Source organism: Sinohyriopsis cumingii, chromosome 17 (genome assembly GCF_028554795.1).
Source record: "Sinohyriopsis cumingii isolate HCF-2022 chromosome 17, ASM2855479v2, whole genome shotgun sequence".
Taxonomy (NCBI): domain Eukaryota; kingdom Metazoa; phylum Mollusca; class Bivalvia; order Unionida; family Unionidae; genus Sinohyriopsis; species Sinohyriopsis cumingii.
This window is the reverse complement of record NC_142977.1, coordinates 45,360,723-45,386,749: the sequence shown is the minus strand read 5'-3', so window position 1 is coordinate 45,386,749 and position 26,027 is coordinate 45,360,723. Positions and strand designations below refer to the sequence as shown.

General features: G+C 34.7%; 1 protein-coding gene across 13 annotated transcripts in view; it reads right to left on the bottom strand.

Moving 5' to 3' along the window:
* The window catches only part of LOC149778535 (proto-oncogene vav-like), a 220,624-nt gene that overhangs the window by 51,412 nt on the left and 143,185 nt on the right, over positions 1–26,027 (bottom strand). For 10 of the 13 annotated variants that reach the window (XM_089939423.1, XM_089939418.1, XM_089939430.1 and 7 more), the window contains 8 exons: positions 23,015–23,124; positions 21,791–21,880; positions 19,469–19,500; positions 18,792–18,845; positions 16,681–16,707; positions 8,550–8,674; positions 5,387–5,449; positions 4,074–4,094 (listed from right to left, as the gene is read on the bottom strand). In XM_089939423.1, coding sequence (XP_089795549.1) covers positions 4,074–4,094; positions 5,387–5,449; positions 8,550–8,674; positions 16,681–16,707; positions 18,792–18,845; positions 19,469–19,500; positions 21,791–21,880; positions 23,015–23,124 — 522 coding nt within the window. Of the gene's footprint in view, positions 1–1,683; positions 1,812–4,073; positions 4,095–5,386; positions 5,450–8,549; positions 8,675–16,680; positions 16,708–18,791; positions 18,846–19,468; positions 19,501–21,790; positions 21,881–23,014; positions 23,125–26,027 lie in introns of all 13 variants that reach the window. The other 3 variants (XM_089939426.1, XM_089939421.1, XM_089939427.1) reach the window with 2 other exon arrangements.

Genomic DNA, 26,027 nt, shown 5'->3' with positions numbered 1-26,027 from the left:
CTATTTTCCATCTACTGCTCCTCACACTGCTGATATACCAAAATATTTAATCAAAAACAAAGAGTATCCATTCTGCCTCACTGCAGTTGACATAATGAAAACCAAAGTATCCATTATTTTTAATCCCAGCTGACATAATGAAAACCATAGAGTTTCCATTCTTTCTCATCCCAGACAACATAATGAAAACCACACAGAGTATCCATTCTTTCTCATCCAGTTGACATAATGAAAACCAGGGTATCCATAGTATCTCATCCCAGCTGACATAATGAAAACCACTGCATATCAATTATTTCTCTTCCCAGTTGAAATATTTAAATACGCAGGAGTGACTCTTAATTTCTGAAAAATTTTCACAATGCCAAATCTGAATGCAAATGGTACAAGCCAAATTAAAGCGAAGCTGTGGAAAATGCATTGATACAGTACAACAGAAACAAATTGTCATAAATTTAACTAAAGCTTCACATAAATCTTTACCTAAATGTCATGTAACATGGAGTTAAATCAAAGGCAATACAATACAAGTTTATCATAGTGTTTCACTGCAGTTTTCATTTTTCCTAACATTATACTGCAATATAAATGTAATGTTTCCATGGCAATGAGCATCAACTTCGTATTTTTTAAAAAAATTGCCAACTCATTAATTGGTCCCAAGGAAAGCTGCATGTATTTAGGTGAATCCATAAAAAAAATTACATTTAGCATAAAGTTGGGATGTAAAAATATGAGAATTTGTTTTAAAAATGCTAACTAAATTTAATAAAGAGAAAATACAATATATAAATGACAAAGAATCTGGTGACAGTCACAAGAAGATCGTAAGTAATTATTTAGCAATTCTCATGCTACAATGAAACTAAATCCTTAATGGCTGTAGAAGACAACTTAAAAAAAATCAAAATAATGCTGAGTGTGGCAAATCTTTAATATTTGCTTCAGGGGTTTGTTTTTGAAGACAGGGTGGTTAATTTTGCTAAACTGACCATTTGTTGGTGAAAGTGTACTATTTTGACTGTACCCCTTTTAAATCTGTGACTGACTGTGGTGATTTAATACCATAAAGACTGTCTGTAATGTGTTGAGAAACCTGAAAGATAACAACAATGAATATATGCATCATGCATAAAGTTACAAAGCACATCGTGCATGCAATATGGAAGAAGTTCCATCCGACTCCTCTGTTAAACATCTTCTGATGGTATTATACAGGAGACAAAATAAAGGTTTGCCAAAGATAACAAGTGCATATTTCCCAGCTATGTTCACTTCTACATTAGTGTACGAAAATGCATCCAACTGCAAATGTAAAAAAGTCAGATTTACTGCTGTAGTATGCACAGGCAGTTCCAATTCCATGTTATTTGTTCTAATTTACCATATATCTACTGTGTAAGATACCTGTGAATTAAGCGATGTGGGTCAATGCACTATGCAGTCGGGTGCACGTTAAAGGTGGCTAAATATGCTAAACAGAATCAATATTACAACTGCAAGATACACAAAAAGAAAAAGGCAGCATTTAAACATGACACATGAAACAACGAAGTTAAAATGCAACAGTTCAAGATGCACAAAAAATACCAACAATAAAACATCAATGACAACATTAGTCACACACGTTTCCATGACAAATGTCACATGATAGCTCCCATGACAACCAGACTGCTGACCTACCAGGGGTAAGTGGAAAGATCAATGGTTCTGCTGGAAGGAACACCATTCACCATTGGATTATCACTGCCATTAAGACGAATTTTTCCTGACATCGTAATTTGGGTGGTTTCATAGGAAGCTCTGTTTCGCTGTTTTAAAAAAATTCTGCCATTAAACCTCACAACTGATACAAACATATGGTCAGATGGAAAACTCACATGAAATGTGGTCATGAAACACAAAATGTCTTGCCACAATGCCAGAGAAAGTGACCTACACATAGTACTTAACTAAGTTGGGGCAAATTCAATGATTGATGTGTTTTGTGATACAACCCAAGCAGATTATTTAGTCCTCAAGCAATTTTAGCAAAGTACCTTGCCCAGGGACACAACACAGTAGCAGACTCAGGTTGATCTGATAGTAGGATTCAAACCTGAACCCTTTTGGTTGCATGACTGGCATGATAACCAGAGCCCTGGATGATGGCTAGACAAGAGTAGCACTCATGTGCCACACTCTTGGCAGGTCATAACAATAAACTGTGTTATTGTGTGACACTATCAATGTTTCTCAATGTTAGGTAGAAGGTAAATCCATGGAATAAATTAAAAGATGCTGAAGCCAGTAAGTCCATTTAAAAAAAAAAAATTCAGAAAAATCTTTTCATGTCTGGAAAAGTTGTTCTTTGATTGGGATCAACAACAAACTGTCCAGGAACATAGATTTTTGGTGTGATCTGAAATCTTGTAAAAGTGAATTTTTCATGTAAAATTTTACAAATATGCAAAGTGGAATTCTGACTTAATCCTGGAATGACAGAGCAGGCCTTGACCTGTCCAGTATGGTCAGTTTTGGTGTTTTGCAGCATATTTACACTTTCAAGATCGCATTATACCAAGGCGAGTACAATAAAGTGTCTTACTCAAGGACACACTATCATACCCGACCCAATGGTTCAAATACAACCACTACCATTTCTGACACAGGAACAATGCCTTAACTATTGAACCTGGGTCTACACCTATAGTATATGCTAATACATCAATTTTTTAATTCTTTTTCCAGCATTTTTTAAACAATCTCTGGTCAACAGAGGAATTTCCTGATCCTTTGCCTGCTGATCCCTTGGCTCCAAAAGAGGAAATAAAAATAAATTACAGTAATACATTGAAAATGCTATTTTGACTGGTCTATTCATGTAACAACAAAAAAGTATCACATAAGTTATCATTATATCATTGTGTTTCAACACCAACCCATCCCCCATATTTTTTTTATCTCCCATATGGGTGGGTGGGTGGGAGCTATGCATAATATAGGAGAACTCACCATTTATTATGTACTTATAACAGAGTGACATATGTAAAGTGAAGCTGTTTGCACTTGCAACATGTTCAATTCAGAGAATGTTGGCATACCTCTATGCTACTTTCACTGACTATGTAATAACTGAAATGGGCACACTATCAATTGATAAGGATTTTGCTATAATTAATATGGAATTTGTAATTATTGGTATGGGCTTTGTAATTATTGACAAGGACTTAAGGTTTTGCAACAACTGACATAGGTTCTGTAATAATTAGTATGGGCTTTATAATAATTGGTATGCTTTGTGCAAAACAATATTTTTATATTGTATGTTTAGTAAAATCAAAGCTATGCTATTATACAGTGAAATAAATGTCAATTTCAAAATCTCCCTACACTATGAGATACATAACATGTTATACAAAAGTTATTTAATGTAATATGGATTGTATTATACAGGAACATTATATTCTATTTTGGACCATTTTATTCACAAGTAATATATATTTTGGACCATGTTATAAAGAAGCAGTATATTGTTTTACTGACCGTAATATGCAGAAGCAACATAAATTATGGACCATGTTATACAGAAGCACCATAGCATATTACAAACCATGTTATACAGAAGTACTGTATTATAATATGGACCATGTTATACAGAACCGTATAATATTATGGCCTGTGTTATACAGAAGTACAAGTACTTTATTATATTATTACTAACATAATACAAGTAAAATTGCCAACACAATACAACCTTATTATATTATGGACCGTGTTATATAGAAAAGTACCTTGTACTGAGGAATGATATTACAAAGTGGTTTTTGTAATGAAAATGTAAATTCTGTAGGTCTTTTGGGTTTATCAAAGCAACCTTTTATTTTTTTTAATTTTATTTGGGGACGTTTGCCATAAGAACAAATATTACTGCAAAATTAATCCACTCTTTTTAAATAGAAGTTAAATTTCCATTACAATCATTTGTAGTCTAAAAAGAGAGAAACAAAGTTAAAACATTTCACAATAGCAAGTTATTACTAACATAATACAAGTAAAATTGCCAAATCAGAATTATTTTCAAAAATACAAACTCTGAAATCTGAATGCATCACCTGCAAAGAAATGTTAACAAAACTTCAAATTATGTCTCATAAAATACTGAATAATGTAGACAGAAGAATGTGGATCATTTCACTTCAAATTTAATATGGAAAACTATTTACTTATCCTATAATGAAAAGTTCGCATCTACCATTGGTCAAATAATGTCACACAAAACATGCCCATATAAGAGCAACTGCTTGGAATATATTAAAGAGTGCCATCTAAATGTGGTAAAAGGGTCAGGGTGGCTACAGCCATTCCATCCGGTCATTTGTTTCAATGATATCTTTATTGATGAATTTTGTTAATTGGTCACACCACGCCATATCATTCTTTCTGCTCTTCATCCACTAATTACAGTCTCTGGCCTTTCTGACTGGCTGACATTAAATGCAGTTTACAGGAAGATTCACAATCTTTGATACTTTGGCAAAGTTTTGCAATTGAAAAGTAATCAATAAACCAAATGAGTGACCTCTGATAAACATGACAGAGCATTTTTTTAACTGTTTTTAGCTGGACAGTTTATCACAGGAATATAATATTAAAATATCAAGTAAAAGGCATAAATAAACCTGCAATGTATATCACTTTATAATAACTGGATCAAGACACAAATTGGAATATCTATTAAAACCAGAAAGAATGACAAAGTCACAAAAGGGTCCAAAACATGTCAAAAAGGGGCAACATAACCCATCAAATGCACATCTTGGTCTGACAGACAATGTTCTTTCTAAATTCCATCATACCATGTTAAATGGTTTCTGAGTTATACTGATTGCAAACAACACTCAAGTTTCCATGTGGAGACAATAATTTGCCTGACAAGGGACACGACTCTACACAAACTGGCATATAAGAGTCAAAACCCTTAAAGGCACATGCAAGTCTATTAGACAATGTTCATACCAAATTGCATCATAATATCCTGAATGACTATGCTTATTATAAGCAAAATTCCATGTAAAGATACAAAGTTAATTGTCAAGGGTTGTAACTCGATCCAAAATGAAGCTGATGAGACAAAACCCATAAATAGTGTATCTAGGTTTATGAGTTATGCTGATTAAAAAGATGTGACGTTGCAGAGATATAAAATTGATAAAAGCAGAGCAATAAATTTGAATCTGAAATGGTGAAACCTTTAATAGGCACTACTAAATGTAACAGACAACTGACCTACCAAATGGCATCCATTTATGTGTAATGGTTGCAGAACTATGGCAATTACAAGAAGTGTGAATGAATTGACAGATAGGGCTCTAATACATAAATAAAAACTTAATATAAGACTTACTCTTGCATCATGTTCTGTAACTAAATGAGCAGGGAACCAGCCTTCTTCATTCCGTAATCGACCCTGTAATATATTCATATGCATAATTACCATTGCTAATTCTTCTGGCTGAAATTTTTTTTCCAAGAATTCAAGATAAGACCATTTCTTCTTTTTACAGTCTACTGTTGAAATCATATCCGATATTCTTCAGCATTAACAAGAGTTTCAAATTAGCTGCTGTGGATGTCAGATTGTGTTGTTTTTGGTCTGGGACCAACAAGACATCACTGACTGAGGACCAACAAGACAAGAAGTCTTCTGGTGGGAACCCCATGCTGATATGACTTTCCGTTTTGGTGAACAATAACAAGATTTTCAAGAACGCTGCCATGGTGACCATACAGAATAAAAGATTGCCACCATTTTCATTTACGATGAACATCACAAGAAGTCTTTCACCAAAAACACCATTATGATATGAACATTTATTCAGAAGTGGTGATTCTTCAAGATGGCAAATATGGCAGCTATACTGGATGTCTGATCAGCATCATTTTATTTAGGACCAACTAAATATCATCCCATGTCATTCAGCAAAATCCAATTTTGATACAACCATTCATAAGGGAAGTAGTGATAAGATTTTTGAGATGGTCACTTTGGCAGCCATAATGAATGAGCGACACTATTTTCATTTAGGACCAAGTTAGACATCGCAAGATGTATTCTTGTGAAAACCCCACAGCAATATTAATTTTCATTCAGGATATGAAGCAACAGCAATATTTTCAAGACGGCAGCTATAGTACCCATATTGGGTCTCAGACTGGCTCCATTTAGAACCAACAACATCATCTGTCTTTCAGTGTAGATGCCATGTTACAGGAGGAGCAGTCACAAAATTTTCAAGATGGCTGCCATGGTAGCCATATTGGACATCCGATTGGCACCCTTTTCCTTTAGGTGGCGCTCACCAGATAATATGTACTTTTGAGAGAGTGACGTATGTAAGGTGAAGTAGTTCGCATTTAAAACATGCACAGTGGAGAGAATGTTTGCATACCTCTATGCTACATTAATGTAATGTGGATGATATTTCTTTTGGATATTGTACTTTTGGAACTTTTACATGATTTAAGCACACTGCTAACTAAAATGACTGCTCCCTTGTGTTAAAAAAATCAGTCTGAATTAGTCTAAAGTACACTATACATAGCAGCTAGTAAAATATGGAAAATGAATTTTGCCAGACTAGACAATACCAGCTTCTGAAAGTGCAATGAATGAATTACCAAATATATAAAATGTAAAAAAAGTTATCGGCTCTTTTTTATACAATTTACCTCTGAAGTTCAGGAAGTGAAAATGACCAAGTAGAGCTAGCACTTTTTTGAAAGGTGCACATTTGAAGTAAGGCCAAGCTATATACTCTATAACCCATAGTACACCCATCAATCATACACCAAAATAAAGGGAATTAAAGGTTCTTTGGATTATACCTAAGATATACAAGGTCTTTTTTAAATAGCCAGTATAACCAGTGAGGAAAGCTGGGGACATTCTTTTTCTTTAAAATCCTAACCCTATGCAAATTCGAAACTGTATAGCGCCACCTTAGAACTAACTGGACATAATAAAAAGTCTTCTGGTGAAAAGCTCAGGTCAATCTGAGTTTCCATTGAGGAGAAGCAAAAACAAGATCTCAGCATGGCTGCCACAAGTGCCACATTGGTTATCAGATCAGCCCAATTTTAATGCAGGATCAACTAAACACGATAAAAAGTCTTGTACTGAAAACCCATACATTGTCAAATGATCTATCTCAGAGTAGCAATAAGAAGATTCTGAAGATGGCCATCGTGACAATCATTATTGTATATCTACATGGCACCAGTGTTATTTAGGACCAAACAGATCATATAATGAATGTTTCTATATAGCAATCCTGAGTAGTTTATAGGTATTTTTAACAAATTTGTTCTAATGGATGGATTGACAAAAGATGATGGACAACAGACCATGGTACAAGCCCTTCTGGTGTGTAACTACTAGAGCTAAAAATGAGTGTTTATGATAAGCATAACTAAAACATAATTCATAATGCTTAGGTAAAAAAAAATGTCCACTCTGTAGAATATTCCATCAATCAGGCTTTCTCTAGAAATTTATCAGTAGACAGTTACATATATGTAATACTTCTACATCAATTTTCAGCTTGTTTCTACTTCTTTTAAACAATGCAAATGCACAAGCACCTATCCCTGGCACTTAACCACCTGAATAGTTCAAGTCAATGTGCATAGTTTGGTTTTTGCAACATATCTCCCCTCTGTCCTTCTCTGCATGGAGCCTCCCCAACTACCCACAGCAAAACAAAAAAGATCATGGATAAGAAATGTATTCTTAATTTATGCAGCTTTCTGACTGTTCAGAAGAGTTTTAGTTCTGGGATGGGATAAAGGTCTATGCTATAGTCCAAGTCACACGGGTCATGTAGGCATTCAACACCAACTATTTCAGTAATGGGTGTCATTATTTAGAATTTGATTCTACATACCTTTAAGTGGCAAGTATTCACTTCATTTGGATTTGTATACATCCATATTCCTTTGGAAGGTCATTATTTAGACACACTGAGGTGCATATGGCAAAATCAATGTTAAAGTACACAGACATTTTTGGACAAAATTAACCATGCATATGGCAAAATCAAAAATGTTAAAGTATGTAGACATTTTTGGACAAAATGAACCTACAGGTGTGATTCAGTACAATCTGGATTGAATATCGTGTGATGTGCATACTGATCAACAAATTTGTACTACCCTTGATTACGATGATTCCACTAAACACGTTCATATACTGACCAAAATTTAATACATGGCCTCCATTGTAAAAGTATATAGAAATAGATAATTTTTGTCTGAAAGTTTGTTGGTGACAGTTATGATGCAGAGCATTCAATAATCAGGATGGAATAGACTTTGGTTAAAGAAAATTCATGTCAAATTTTACAAGAACAATTTATATTTAATTTAAAATGAGTAAATGCACATACATGACCCATGTGACTTGTACTATAGAGGGGTCATAAAAACAAGTGTGGACCTATCACACACTGTGAAATCTAACACCTAGTCTGTCTTTGTAAATCTCCTTTGTGCAGTCCTACGACACTTACCTTCCACCAATCTTTGTCTGAATTGTTCAGGATGTCAATGACAGCATCTTTTGCAAAGAGAAGTGGAGTCCTCCCACCCCCTGGGGCTGGTATACCTTTGTACTCCACTACTGCTTTATTTCGTGCTAATGAGAAGATATTAAAAGACTGTGCAGAATGTTGTGTTTCATTGGCACCATATGCAGTCATGTATCACCGATATAGAGTTATGATGATTAATCAAAAAAATTCAAGACTGCTTTGAAAAGTAAAATAAACAAGCCTTCAATTATGACTTTCCATAATCAATATACATGATTAATGGTATTGTTTTTTTTCTTCAAAATGTACATATTATTTGGATTAAATCTTTCTAGAAATAAAAAATATATGAATTATAACTCCCAGTCAATATGGCCTTCTTTTCTTTACTACAATATGTTATTAACATTGGGGATTACAAATATGCCAGTAAGCAGTTCGACTCTACGGGATACATGCATCCACACCATTACCAAACATGTTAAAATGACATAGTCCGTGAAAAAACTACTGAAAATATTTCCAACTAATTAAACTGAATGTTGATTGATTATAATAAGCCAATAGTCAATCTTGCAATTAAAAGAAATTCACTACCTGACGTATATCTAATTTACAAACAATTTAAGACAAGATAAATCTTATGTCAAGGTAGCTGCCTCTGCAACGCCAAAAGTGATAATTTTCAAAATACTGACCATCCCTGCCTCATAACCAAAATTGTGTCATAATGAAGGGCCTTATAGTGAGAGAGTTCTGTATCAAACACACATTAAGCAAAGTTTTGCATTAAGCAAAGTATGTACAAACATGCTCTCAAAATCACCTGTCTTAAAGATACCACTGCATTAATTAATTTTTGTTATACATTTGCAACATTCTTCTGTATATTTGACAAGTTCAGATACACCAAGAAAATGTTATGTTAGTCAATAACTTGAACATAACATATCCCACAATCAGCATGGTTTACGTTGTGTTTTATGGAAATAATTACATGTAAATGAAATAACTGGAATTTATAATTCAAGTGACCTTCTGGGAACTGGCTTAAGTGAATGTTTACATTGTCAGTGTATATAAAAGAAAAATTAATAAACATTTTTTTTTTGTTAAGGCTTTAATGCTGCTATATAATGAATGAAAAGAACACTCTTTGCTGAAAATCAAATCTTAGGGAAACAAAGAAATTGTTTATAAATTTTTAGAAACTACAATACAATGTAATAACAACTGACTAGCTCAATTAATCTAATGATGATAAAAGGTGCTTTGGTTTAATAAACCTTTTTTTGTCTCTATTGCAGCAATGAAAAAAGCTGTTATTTTTTAAACTGCATTATCTCCCCTGTGGTTTGCTATTGACCACAATTTATTATACATACAAGTCATTGGTCTAAGTGGAGGTCATGTGATGCCAGGTCCAAATACAAGGACTCACTTGCCATGCTAAAAAAATACAATCTTTTCTGAGATGTTTTACTAGTTTGAACTGATTGCTGCAAACAAATCATTGTTTCCATTTTCAAATACAGCCAAACCTGTCAATATATAAATTCTGGTGAAAATGGGTTTCATTCAAAGATTTATTCAAACCAATCTTCTGTCTGTTCTTCATGTATTACAATTTTTCTTTTATAAATGGTTAGAAAGTAGCTGAAGTCAACTCTCTCTGAAGTCAGAAACCATGGCCAAATATAGAAAGTTAACAACCCAATGACTGACAGGTCACCTTTGTTCAAAGACTCATGTTGCCTTTAAAACATTGTTCCAATGATGTATTTACAATAACCATAAATATTTTCATCCTCCCTTCTGTTTTCTTCATCTCAAACATCGATGGATACTTAATGACGATCTGGTGTATATATTATAACTCTCCACTTCCCTCTGACCACAATACAGTCTGCATATATGAATCTATACATATTTTCCACACTATTATTAGATTTAAATTAGCAAGTTGATGGTTTTCTTAACTTATAATAATTACAATCCACTTATCTGACAGAAATGAGAAGTGTCAGAAAGGTGTCTATGATTTTCTACATTGTATATAGTACATAGGAAGAGTTATCAATGATCTTTTGTCCCCCACAAATTATTAGGAAGACAATCTGGGATAAAATTAGATCCCCTTTTATTCTTTGTCAAGGGGGGGGAGCTATAAGAAAGCCAGTTTACTTTTGTGTGCAAACATATGCACTATCTTTCTACACATTAAATACGGGTGCAAAACATCAATTGTACTGGATGACTTGTTTTGAAAGGCCAGCTTAATTTCAGACTTTGAGGGTATTTTATGATCTCACTGGTAAATGTTATGGATATTTTATGCTGATCTCACTGGTAAATGTTATGGATATTTGATGATGATCTCATTGGTAAATGTTTAGATTATCTCACGATCTCATTGGTAAACTTTTGTTTCTTGATTCATTTTCAAAAAATATGATTAACTGTGATTTAGTTATGATGACATTTTCAGCACCCTTACTACCCGGCATGTGCAAGGAACAGATGTATACTACGTTGTTATAAAGTCCATTGAGAGCCATGCTTAAAATGACATTCTTAATATGGAAGGGATGTAATTAGGTTTGTACTCATCATTATCACCATAAAAATTTATCTGTACAAACAAGGTTTTGATTTACTGATTACAATTATAGTAAAGCCATACAGTTAATGCATGTATTCAGTAATGACTATTTCAGTACATTTTTTAGAATCTGATTACACGTAATTTTCATTGGCAATTATTCACTTTATTTGGATTCTCAAACATCCATATTCCATTGGAAGGTCATTGTCCCCACTCCAAGAGAGACATATGGCAAGACCTCCATGTTTACATACATGGACATATTTGGACGAGGTTAACCTGAAGGTGTGATCCAGTACAAACCAGATTGGATGTCATGGGCTGGGATGTCATAAAGAAAGCTATACATGTTAAAAACAATTTGTACTATATTATATTTTTATGACTAGACCTGACATGCTCTTTTCTTGACCCAGTTTAGTACCTAGCCACCACTGTAAAATTCCACAGCGATCAATAATTTTCATTTGGAAGTTTCTTGATGACATTTAAGGTGTAGATCATTAAATAATCACTAATGAATTGAATTTGGTTGAACTTTATTAGTATTACATTTTATAACAATTCATATTTCATTACAGTAAATATGCACACATAACCATACTGACATCTGACATACACTACAGAAATGTATGTTCAATGTCTCATCATATTAGCCTGCTAATATCGAGTCCAAACAGTATAGTTGTCACCACTGGGGGTGGGGGAGAACAATAAAATGACATGAATAGGTGGTCTGTATATAGTTATATACTTTGATTACATTTGTGTCTTCTCCAGGGCTTGTGAGTGCACAAAATCCTGCTAAATTGATTGAATACCCCCTTTTAAAAAAATGAAAGAAAGAGAAAGGACGTGAAACCACAAAACCTTAACTGTCATTAATTCCAAATAACTTAATCTGATCAGGCAAGCACATAAATTAATAATAATAATAATAATAATAATAATAATAATAATAATAATAATAATAAATAAATAAATAAAAATAATGTGGACTTGGCACAGTGCCTTATCTTTAGAAGCTCTAAGCGCTTTATAATATTAGATAACACATAAAAACATATGACACAATTAAAGACAATTATAATAAAAAAACACCATGAAATTGCAGGAAGAAAAAAAAACATGCTGACAATATTCAAGGAAGTAAATATTATTAAGTATGTTCTTGTACAAGAGCACTCTTGAATGAGATTACAGTGTCCTTGTGTCTAGGATCTATGGGCAATTTGTTCCACATAGCTGGGACATGGTAAGGAGAAGAAAACAGAATGACTTCATCCTAAGAGTGGGAACAATAAGAATGCGAGTGTTGGAAAATGAGCATAAGTTTCTAGATGAGTTTTACACATGGGTGAGGTGAGAGGTATATTGGACTGGAACAAGTCAATGAAATGTAGCACAGTGAACAGATTTTGTGTTTGATTCTGGATCAAACAGGTAGCCAGTGAAAGTTACAGAGCAGGAGAGAGGCGTGCTCAGTTCTTCATCCTACAAGGATGATCTGAGCAACCGTGCTTTGAACTTTTTGAAGACACTGAGATGAATAAGACAGAAGTGAATTACAATAGTCGAGTCTTGAAAGTAGTAAGGAAGACACAACTGTTTCAGTGGCAGCAAGAAAAGGAAAATTGCCAATGGAGTTAATTTTAAGAACAACTCCGATTAATAAGTAACAATTTGCAATTGAGTAATAAGATGCTTTCACTGATTATATACATATTAGAAGCATTTTTATATACATATTAGAAGCATTTCACCAAGTGCATTTCAGTCGCCCCGAGTGGCCGAGTGGTCTAAAGCGCTCCGTTACGGATCACTGCCATCTCACCTCTGTCAAGTCTCGGATTCGGCCAATGTGGGTATGTGAGAAAGCTTGCCAGTAGCTTCTCGAGGGTTGGTGGTTCTTTCCGTGGTTTTCCCGGGTTCTTCCTCCACCATTAATACTGGCCACCATGTATAGCCTATCGTGTGCTGAAAAATGGCGTTAAACCCTACAACAACAACAACTAAGTGCACTTCATGAGGTTGTGTAATGGGTGGCATGTAGATTTCAGATTAATTTGTAATGTTTCTTGTATCACATGTAGATCTATCAATAAAATCAAAGAGTCATTATCAAAGCACATGATCATTGCCACTGTAATGATAAAGACGACAGAAGACAACTATTTTATCCTTATTCATTAAAGGTTTGGACCTGCATATCTGTTGTAACATACTGTACAGTCTCTAAAAATGCCCCTTACAAACATAGCATTGCAGGAATTCAAATTGTGAAATTCCTTTAGATGAAGAACTATAAGAAGGCAATGATTACACTGGTCAACAGTGAAATCATTACTGACTTGAAAAGGCCCTAATCTGTAGTATTTTGGTGTGCCGAACACGAATATAACCGTGAAAAATTTGTATTGGCTCTCGTTTTGAAGATATTCATATACCTCATTTTCTATGTTTCACTGTGTAAATTTCTCCAGTAGGACTGCAGCAACATCCGGAATAATGATGTAACATTGCATAATACCATCATGCTCACATCATCCACAGTTGATTGCATCATTTTCTGATGCAATGCAATACTAATGCCATGCGGCTGCTGAAGTAAGTTGACGTCAGCAGTGTACTATACATGTGTAGGCCTATTATACTAATGCCAGGCGGCTGCTGAAGCCGACGTAAGCAGTGTACTATATAAAGCCCAATCAGATAGGTTCAGCATTTAAAATATTTTAGACGTTGTGCGAGACAGTTCAAGCTACTGTTACATAAAACTTATTATTTTATCCATTTACGTACAATAAAGAACAGTAATGCCTCGAAAGTGTGTTAATACCACGGACAATTTTTGCTATATTTGTGGGGAAGTGACATTTGCCAACCAGAAGAAAAGTATCAATTCTCAAGTGAAGAAGGCATATCATCTTTACTTCGGATGCAAGGTTGGTGACCAAGACAAGCCTTGGGCTCCGCATATATGCTGTGCTACATGTACAACACAGCTTTCACAGTGGTTGAATTGCAAAAGGTCATCAATGCCGTTTGCAGTCCCAATGGTGTGGAGAGAGCCAAGCAACCACCTAAATGACTGTTACTTCTGCTTGGTTCCTCCTCTTTCCGGCGGAATAACGAAGCGAAAGAAGTCGAGAATAGTCTACCCAAACATTCCGTCTGCATTGAGACCAGTTCCACATGGTGAGGGACTTCCTATTCCAGAACCTCCAGCAGAATATTCTCTTGATTCATCTGACGAAGACAAAGGTGAGTCGACCTGTTCTTCTCCTGGTCCATCAGCATGCAGTGATCCAGATTTTCACTGTGGTGCATCATCAACCCCACACAGAATAACACAGGAAGAACTAAATGACCTGATTCGTGATTTGGACTTATCAAAGAACAAGGCAGAATTGCTAGGATCAAGACTCCAACAATGGAATCTTCTAGAAGAAGATGTCACAATTACTGCATATCGAAAGCGCCACCAGCAATTGGAGCCTTTCTTCAGAAAGGAAAGTAATCTGATATTCTGTTCCGATATTGAGGGCCTCATGAATGCTTTAAAAATCACTCATGACCCACAAGAATGGAGACTATTTGTGGACTCTTCGAAACTGAGTCTCAAGGCTGTGCTTTTGCACAATGGAAACATTCTTCCATCTATTCCAGTAGCGTATGCTGTCCACATGAAAGAGACATACGATAACTTAAGGCAGCTACTGAATTCCATTGAGTATAACAAGTACAGCTGGCACCTCTGTGGTGATTTGAAGGTAGTTGCCCTTTTAATGGGACTGCAGCAAGGATATACAAAATACATGTGTTTCTTATGCGAGTGGGATAGCCGAGCAAGGGAAATGCACTACATGAGGAAGGAATGGACTCACAGGCAGAATGTAGCCATTGGAGAGAAGAATATCCAACACCCAGCTCTGGTTGAGGCTCAGAAAATCTTGCTACCACCCCTTCACATCAAACTAGGTTTGATGAAGAACTTCGTGAAAGCCATTGACCGGACTTTGCCAGCATTCCGATACCTGCATGAAAAATTCCCTCGACTCAGCGAAGCAAAGATTAAAGAGGGAGTTTTTGTGGGTCCTCAGATTCGAGAGCTTTTCAAAGATGACCGGTTCAACAACTTGCTGGAAGGTGACGCGAAACAAGCATGGAATGCTTTTCGCCTAGTTTCTACAAACTTCCTCGGAAATGTTAGGGCAGAAAACTATAAGGAACTAGTAGAAGACATGTTGATGAAGTATAAGAAACTTGGCTGCAATATGTCTCTAAAGATTCACTTCCTTCATTCCCATTTGGATTTCTTTCCTAGCAACTGTGGTATTGTTAGTGATGAACACGGCGAACGTTTTCATCAAGATATCGCAACAATGGAACAAAGATACCAGGGAAAATGGTCCACTACAATGCTGGCTGACTACTGCTGGACACTCCTCAGAGATGCTCCCGAACAGCTGTACAAGAGACAGGCGAAGAAATCTAAGATGTAGTCAATGACTTGATTTTTTATAGGTAGGCTATTACAGTTGACCTTTTACTATTGGAATGCATTTCGTTATGTAAACATTAATTTCTTGCAGATTACAAAAAAACTAGAGCCAATTTTGCAATTTGACTGTCATATTCGTGTTCAGCACATAAAAATTGATAAGAATTGACTAATTTTATTTCAGTAACATGACTTTTGTAAAAATTTGTTGTCCAGTGTTATAGGAGGGCAAGAATTATAGAAGGGCAAGGTATATACAAGGCAAGGATTATAGAGAGTTAAAGATTATAGGGGACAAGGATTATGAGGGGGATGCAGAGGCAGTATTAATAATTCCAATGATAAAGACAAAGAAGAAACAGAATTTGTACTGAACCTATAAAGTACTGTATAAACTTGCTTATAAGCTGTATAAAACTGCAAAAAAACAAAGACTATGATCTACCATCACATAATCTGCTGGCAGATCAGAGTTTATACTGTTTGTTCTACTGATATTTCCTAACAAATTGCATACACTGAGACGTACCAGCGCATTATGTGATGGATGATATGGGTCTGAGCAGTGTGCAGTTGCACCTGAATTGACTGATAAACAAGTATATACGGTAAACTCTGATTTCACAACATTCAAAACATAAAAACTACACAGATTGATATGACCCTGACAGTTTAATGCTGAAAGTATGTATGTATGTATGTATGTGTGTGTGTGTATATATATATATATATATATATATATATATATATATATATATATATATATATATATATATATACACATACATATATACACACACACACACACACACACACACATACACATACACAACCCTGAATACTGAAACTAACTTTTTTTTATACCATATATGATAACTGATATGAATACCTCAATACAGACATATATTTTTCCTTTCTTACCAAAATGCGAAGTACTGTGTCAAATCTAATGTTAGAATTTCCTCTGATTTTAAAATTTGATAAAATTCTAAAGTTCATACCTAGTGATCTTGGTGGGACAGAAGGAACTGAAAAGAAAGAAGAGAAAAGAATGCATAGATTTCAGAAGTTAAGTATCAATGAAATTATAACTTTCAAATGATTACACATACTCAGGTGTGTATCAGATGGACTGCATTAATATATTCTGAACATGGCTACTGGATTCATTTTTCTTTTCAATAACAGTGATGACAGTTGGACTACAACTTGATGAAGAAAGAGAGTGTGTGTGTGTGTGTGTGTGTGTGTGTGTGTCTATATATATATATATATATATATATATATATATATATATATATATCTAAATGTACACACACGATCCTCATTCAATAACTAGTGCACAACTGTGTCCCAAAATAGAGACAACATTACTATATTAAGACAGAGGGGGTATATGGCTGAATAATCATGTAAATACACTCAGTGCCTCGGCAACAGTTTGTCATGTATATACCAAGGATTTCCCTATTTTAGATCTTTCTCCATTTAGAAGGAACTCTGACAAAAACATGATGAAATCAAGCATAATGTATCTTTGTTAAGTTTCCACTGTTTGTACAGATCTAGAGTTGTTTTTCAAGGAAATTTATAGGTAGAAACAAGAATACCTTGAAACGACAGATGCTCAAATGGGCAAAAAGAATTTCATGAAATCCAAGACAAGACAGTTTCATCCTTTTAAATGCAGAGTGTTGAAATCACCTCTGATAAAAATCTTGACAAATAAGATTTTCACATTAGCCACAACATTTATATTTGATGGCAACTTTTTCTTTTAAGACAAAATGGTCACCATTAGAAGAATTCTGGTTAAAACCCATGTTGATATGATCATCCATTCAGAAGAATTAGTGACTTATTTGAGGCAAGGCTGGCACAGTTTTCCAAGTAGATAATATAGTCTTCTTTTTGAAAACCCCCATGTCAATTCGACTTTTCATTCAGCGGTATCTAGGAGTAGTAGCAATATCAAGACTTTCAAGATGGTTGCCATGGTGGCCACACTGGACATAAGATAGGCACTGTTTTAATTTAGGACCACACAGATATAACAAGAAGTCCTTTAGTGAAAACTCCATGTTGATATGAACATCCATTTTTGAGGCAAGATGATAACAAGATTTCCAAGACAGCTTTGTGTGATAGTAGTACTGATATCCAAGATGCTCTATTTTCATTTTGGCCAAACCAGACTTTGGGATAAATGTGTGTCAAGTTTCACTGCCAATGGACACACAGATGATGGACAACAGGCCTATGACCGGGTAGAGCCAAATATCCAAGTATCTTACTACAATAAAGTTGTGAGTCATATGATTTAAAGGTGATTTATATTTTTGCAGTTCTAATTCCCCCAGACAAACATATTTTTCAAGGTTGTTGGAACTATGGTTTCATTTGCTATCTGAGGTGAACTGCACAAGTTCTATGAAATTATGTGACCATGATTTATATAGCCAGAGTTGATTTTCAAGTTTTCAAGGGCTTCCAAAAGATTTAAAGGAGTATTTTATCATATCAAAACTGAACTTTCTCCATGTTCCTTTGTTTATTACTGCAATAAACGATACAAATATAAAAGAACACTCTTCAAGGAGCCTTCAAGACAAAACCTCAAAATCAAGGACTTTTCAAGGTTGTCTGAGCCATGCAACATGCTCTCAATGGCTTAGATGTGGGTGCATTGTGGTTTCAAAGGTGGAGGATTCCAGAGAAATCTGTAGAAAACCACGACCTTGAACCACCACCTACACTTGCATGATGGTACTGAAGATTGCATCAGGACTGGAATTTTGTTGTTAGTGCAGAACCACTGTGCTACCTAAACTTCTTGAGACTAAAGTCTGGAAAAATCACTTAAAATGGTCTCACTGAATTTCAATTAACACTCTGATCAAGGTTTGTATTTTTTACTCAAAATTACATCTGAACTAGTGCAAATAGTGTAACTCCTGTCACTGCATGCTAAATGTACAAATGTGAATATTTATACAACTGACCATGTGAGCAAAGCACTTAACCAAATCTGAAACACTAATTTAATGAGAAAGATACAGAACACTTAAGAATCGACTAGAATAGTTTAAGGTATATATTGACAATTTCTTACCTTTCTCTGGTGGTGGTTTGCCAATGCATTCCTTATGAACAGCTTTCTTTGTTTCTGAAAGACAAGAAAACTTTGCAGCATGACATATGCAATGTCTGAAGGTATGGAAAGTGTGTTTTACCATGTGGCAAATAGTTCTCCTAACCATTCTCTATAATCATTATCATAAACCTGACATAATCAAACAATTTTAAAGGCGTGGAAATATTGATAAACAGAATGTGTGAGAAACTGCGTTTTATATTTTAAATCCCAACCTTTATTTCTTCATTAAATCCTTCCTATATTCAAGGTAATTCCCCTTTTTAAAATGGTGGTGAGGTCAACATAAATGTTTCTGTTCTAAAAAATATTGTCTTCAAAAGCTGTTGTGTAGAGATGTAAATTAATTTGTAAACAAACATAATATTATATCCCCCCTTCATAGAATATGGAATGAAAAAAATAAAACAACAAGTAACAAGTCTAGTACTGACCAATGTTATGAGATCTGAATATCTTTCCATAAAAGGAAGTAATCCAAAACACCAGATAATTTTGGACAAACATCTCGTTTGTTTTTGTACAAGTGAGATGTTTGTCCACAATTATCTGGTGTTCTAAACTGCTACTTCAAGTCAAATAAATGGCAGCACAATGCCGGACAATGAGTTATATTTATTATAAAATCTACTAACCTGGATTCAAGTAACCCTGAAATATCACACCCCTGAAAAGAAATAAAAATATGTGTTGAAACATTGGTGACCACTGTACTGAACTAAAGCAACAGAAAGATGCAAGAAGCAAGTTGATGAGCTGACAATCACCAATATATTACACTTTTCAGTGGAAGGAAACATCGACTGCAAACAAAATGTTCCTTCTATTTTGTTTCTTTTCTTTCAGACTTTCTTTTCTTTCCATCCTAAAATGTATTCATCAGTGATTCTAGGATGCACATATACACAGTTTATGATTTAAAATTATCAAATGTGAAAAATTTGTATACCCTTATTTTATATCTTTGGCAAATTCCTATTTCTAGAAAATTATGTCCCCACCCCCTCCTTTATTTAGCTAGATGCAAGGTTGAGAATCACACCCCCCCGACCCCAATTGGTGCTATTTTCATTAATATTTCAGATGGCCATACTCTGCATATCCACATCGTTGTATATCAAGTTGTGATGCATTCAGTATGGATACTGTCATGCACTATTTGCATGGAAGACATCTGAGCTTTGTTGAATGGCATATCGTCCTGTATGAAATTTCAAAATGGTGGCCAAAATGATCAATCACATCCTGCTGTCATAGCACTGATTTTCTCCAATTTTCAAAGTGTGTTTCTCATATATTAACTGAAAAACACGAATATCTTTAGAAAATTCTCTCTCAATATCACACTGAGCAAACAGATATAAAAACATATTAAGTGAAAATTAACAACATACACTGATTCCTCATTTCAGCATGCCTAGATAACTCAACAGCCTGCTTGTAACATGGAGCCAAGTTTGGACCCATTTGTTCTTATAAAAAAGTCCCAAAATATGCATCTATCTGCATAATATTTTTTAAAAAGAGATTAAAATAGGTAAATAAACGTTTCACATATCACTCATTCTTTTGTTGAAAACTGAAGTCAGTATGTGAACATTTGCAATAAAAAGTTTGAATGAAAAACAATATATTTTGTAAGATTTTTGTAAACAAAAATTTCTTTCCTTTGAAACTGTCGACAAATGCCTACTGCAGCAATGTACACATCAGGGATGTCCATAAGTAACAAGATATCAACTGTGCTTAAGAAAGTGACCATATAAAAGACTTCCAAATGGTTGTTGTTGTTGTTGTAATGGGGTTTAACACCAATTTTCAGCACAAGATAGGCTATACATGGCAGACAGTATTATTGGTGGAAGAAGAACCCAGGAAAACCCTGGAAACAACCACCAACCCACGAGAAGCTACCAGCAATCTTTCTCACATACCCACATTAGCTAAGCCCGAGACTCAAACACATGCAGACAGAGGTAAGATGGCAGTAATCCATAACTGTGAGCGCTTTAGACCACTCGTCCACTCGGGGCCCCCACTTCCAAATGGAGGGTGTGGACATACAAATATATGGGCATACACATGAACACCAAAAATGCTATAATTGCAATACCAGTAGCTGGTACAGGAAAGTAACATTTCCATTTGTCGGAATGTTACCACGTGATCAAAATGAATTGCATTTATTTCTGTATGAACTGTAAGGAGAACTACTTTTCTAAGAATACCCATGTCTATAAATAGAGTCACGTGTACAGCATAAGATAAACACTGCCAGTGAAGGCAGACACGAAGTAGGCAATGAAGGAAAAGATCATTCTAACAATTTAAAAAAAAAAAATTGAATAAATTCGGTTTTCATTGGTTGAAGGACTGGTATTATGATGACCTTGTTACGATAAAGCAAGACAATCCCAAGTGCTATGAATAGCTACGTAACAGAAAACCCCAAACATGCATTACTATGCTCAATTAAGATTTCTGTTTTTTAATTATGCAAACAAAATATAACAAATAACTGAAATTTCAATTATAAGAGTTTAACGTTTTTTCTGAGTTTATCATGGTATAAACTGTCAGCTGCCAACTCATACAGCTTACATAACATCCTTCGAGCGTTATTTGCTGTGTGAGTTGGCAACTGACAGTTTATACCCCAATAAACTCAGAAAAAAACAATGTTAAACTCTTAATTGTCAGACTTCCACCAATGTTCAGATTATACGGAAAATTCCAAATTGCCTATGAAAGTTGAACTTTCACCATCCATCCTCCCCCTTTCACATAAGTATGCATTCAAGAATTGACACCGCTATATATTAATCTTCAAGCAACAAAATACTTAATAATATGAACATTGTCTCCAAATTGGGGTAGAGGGAGTTCTGGTTACAGTGGGTGCTTAGTGATAGATGGACAGAAAGATGCATGGATATATAAATTGTAAATTCTGGTACCTCAAGAGTTTGCCACAACAATCACATTCCTTTGGTTCATTGAAAGTGTGCATCACATAATTAGGACCAGCTGCTGGTTGAGAATTGTCTCTGAAAAGTAACAAAATTATCATAAAGTTTTAGTATATTTAATACAAATATCACATATTATGTGTTTTTCTTAATTTTCTTTCTTTGTTGTAAAATAGCTAAACTAAATACATTCATCATAGTAGCAGACTACAACTGCTAATAAAACGTGTGCAATAGCAACGATGATAATACCACTACTAATACTGCTAATGTTATTCATTTTATAGTACATAATTTGACATGAACAAAGTCTGAGGGCTAATCTTGCCTTCAGAAACCACCTGTCAACAAAGTCCACCTTTGTCTTTTTCCCCACGGATGGCTGCTGTAGCCAAGTTTGACTGTACTTATCATGATAGACCATTTTATTTGCAATTTTTCCAAAGCAGTAATCAAAGCCCTTTTTGTTGCTTTCAAAATTACCATATCTTACGTGTTTTTTATTTGGATATCAATGTAGTTTTAAAAATTTTGCTGTCACATCACTATGATGTCTGCAGTGTGGCAGTTTATAGTGATGTCTAGCAATGGGGCATCATACCGCAACTATGCTACATCATGTCCCACCCAGTCACATTATCCTGACACCAGCTTGACCAGTCCTAACACTAACCACTTAACGCTGAGCCCCAAGTGAGGCAGATGTTAGTACCGTTTTTGTAAGTCTTTGGTACGACTCAGCAGAGGTTCAAAAAGTTGTCCAAATACCAACATTTTAATGGCATATAGTACTTGCATAACAATAAAATAATGGCATATAGAATATGTATGACAAGGAATACAGCAATGACATATAGTATACGACAAGGAAGACAGCAAAAGTTCATGATATGAAACTAACACATTACTCATTATCTGTATTTCTGTGAACAAAGAACCTGCTTTGATTACACTGCTTCATAGGCAAATATCATTTAGCATGGCATGTTACTCGTACATTTCGAGATTTTCATCAGAATGACTAATTAAACCTGATTCTTAATTTAGACTACAAGATCCAGTCTGAACATGGGAAAGGTGTTGGAGCCATCAGGATTTTTTTCCCTAACATGTTTAAAGAAATTTTGCCAGAACTGCAAGGTTGATCAAGCTATCATGGGTTTTGGAGCTGTAGAAATTTCACTGTATTTAACATAGGACAAATAAACTTACTGTGCTAGGCGAAGTGCATCAATCCATTTCCTTTTCATCTCCTCTGTTTTAGCAAAAAATGTATAAGCCATCTTATTGTCTCTTTTTACCAGCTGGAAGGAACAGTTCCACTGCAACCACAAGAATATAAAAGCTGAAATATTCTTAAGTACAAAAGATTGATTCTTGTCAATCAACATGAAGATTGTTGAATTTACAGATTTGGATCAGTGACACATTCTGTGAAGCCACAGTACCAGGGTGTTGAAAAATACAGCGATTTAGTTGGGATACTTCTCCTGAGCTTGCATACATGTTTGTCACTCTTTCCTCCCACCTCCAAATGTCAAAAATATCAATAAACATGTATTTTTTTAAATAACTTCAGGTTGTATCTTATCTCCTGATCTCCCAATTTAATGTCAATCCAGCAAAAAGATGCAGAGGGGCAGACATTGTGCAATAAACACTTTTGGATTTTTTTTTACACTAATCTTCCAGTGTCTATTCTACAATTAAAAAAATTCAAGATTCATACTAATTCTGAGAAAATGAACCAAATGTTTGAAAATTTCCATATTTCTAAATGGAGGGGGTAATCCCCTCCCAATTTTCAGTTCTAGAAAAGACTTCATGACAAGGCAGAAAATGGCAGACCTGTTGATTATAGTGTCTGAAATGAATATTCAGAAGCTGCTGAAATTTAATCCAAAAGCAGATGAAATAAATTACTGGTTCACTTTTTAAAAAATTATTTTTGGTCAGTTGAATATATTTCCATTTGAATTATCCTATATATGTCAACAGTTTTACTGAAAATATGATTCATATCTAGCAGGGGTGCATTTTTAAGTGCACGATATGATACAATTGACATATCTAAGGCTAACGTTAAAATACTAGCTCTAATAACGTTCAAGCAAATACTGTAGGTTAAGAAAGATATATATACTCTCCAGTGATAGTCCCAAGCGATGGGGTCCATTGAATGCAGCATCAGCAAGGATAAAACGGTACAAAGGAGACTCAAATTCTGTGAAATACTTAGTCTAACATTTGGTGGGGTGAGGAGGGCACTAGCGAATTTTGTTGATAAATGAAAATTGCATTATCCGTTGTCCTACACAAATAATCACACAATGGATTTCAATTTTGATGCATATTAGACCTTAAAAAGCATTGGTGGCAGAAATGTTGCTGCATGACGCAGACAAAATATGACAAGATAGGTGCTGATGGAAGCTGGGATGTGTAAGGGAAGGACTTTTAACTTTAGCTCCAGTGGTATATATGTAGTAACTAAATACATACTAGTGATGTACTAAATAACTGTGAAGACAAAAGTGACTAAACAAATCTTCAAGTTGCCATTATGGACTTTTGGACCATCTCAAAATTGATCAAATATTTTATCATATGTTGTGCTATTTATTTAGAATTTATTTTTTAAAAAGAAAATCTCACCTAATGCATGATTTGTATTTACATTTGCAAATTTCATGGTGGTGATTAAAGATTTCCATGTATTAATGATTGTCTTCAGTGATAAAACGAGATATGCCAAGCTTTTATTTACCAGTCTAGCTCTGAAGTGAATCTGTACAGCCTATTTGTGCCCTTTCTCTGTGAAAACAAGAATCTCTAGAACTGACTGATGATATACTATCTGAAAACAATTTACTGGAATTCTAGATAAGACCATTTCATCTTTTTAGTTTCTGGGATGCTAAGGCCATCTGATATTCTTCAAATCAGTTGCAGCGGTTGCCACATTTTATTCAACACACACCAGACACCATTACCGTATAAAACTTTTGGTGAAAACCTTATGCTAATCGAATGATCTAATAAAGATGATTTAGTGACAACACAATTTTCATGATGTTCATAGTGACCGCCATACTGAATATTTCCTTTTAGGACCAATCAGGTGTAGACATAACCATAGCAACAAGATTTTCAAGGTTGTCACCATTTAAGATGAAATGGACACCACAAGATGTCTTCTGGTGAAAACATCATGTTGATATGACTTTCAATTTAAGAGTGGCAATAACAAGATTTTCAAAACAGCTGTGTTGGTGGCCACATTTAATAACAGATCAGCACCAATTTAGTGTAGGACAAACCTGATAATATAGCAAATCTTTTATGAAAACACAAAGTTTATATGACCTTCCATTCAGGATGAATAGTGAAAAGATATGCAAGGAGGAAAAGATGTGCAAGGAGGCCACTGCGGCGATGTACTGAAGTCCAACAGCACCATTTTCATCTGGACCAACCACAGCATGGGATAAATGTGTGTGCAAAGTTTAATGTCAATCCTTGAAGTAGTTTAGGAGGAGTGCAATAACAAATTTGTGCTAATGTAAGGACAGACAACAGACGATGGCTGACTGGCCGTCCATGAGATCATCATGTATATGACCACTGTAGATAAAAATGTGATATATGCTTAACTCAGCATTATAAGCAGGGTAATTTTAGCATACTAGAACAATAGAACTGTATGATACGATTCATCATTTCATTTGATTTTACACAATATATTAACTTTAAATGGAATTTAATAATTATGAAGCATAAAATTAAATATTACTCACCACAATGAAAAAGGGTCAATCAATGTTGCTTGCCGTGGATGTTTACTAGCAAGTATATTGCTTCCTTATTCATCCAAATCCATAAAAACATGTGTTTGTATTTATATTTTGTATTTACTGAAAACATAGTTTTTAATGCAATAAAAGTTTTGATTTGATATGTATTTGTTCCTTTTATAACCCAGCTCTATTTCATAGGTGACATGTCACGAGTGATCTGCCAGTGCAAGTCAGATCAAAAGCTGCAGCTAGTAAACAACAGCACCCCTTTGTTTTCAGTTGACTACACCTTCAAATATGCCACAAATATGAGAATATTCAATGTACCAGTGGAGTTCCAAACTCAGCTAATTGTGCATAATTGTTCTATGGAATTTTGGCAACTTCCTGTGATCATGCCACACATTTGGCATCTGTTGAGTTGTTAC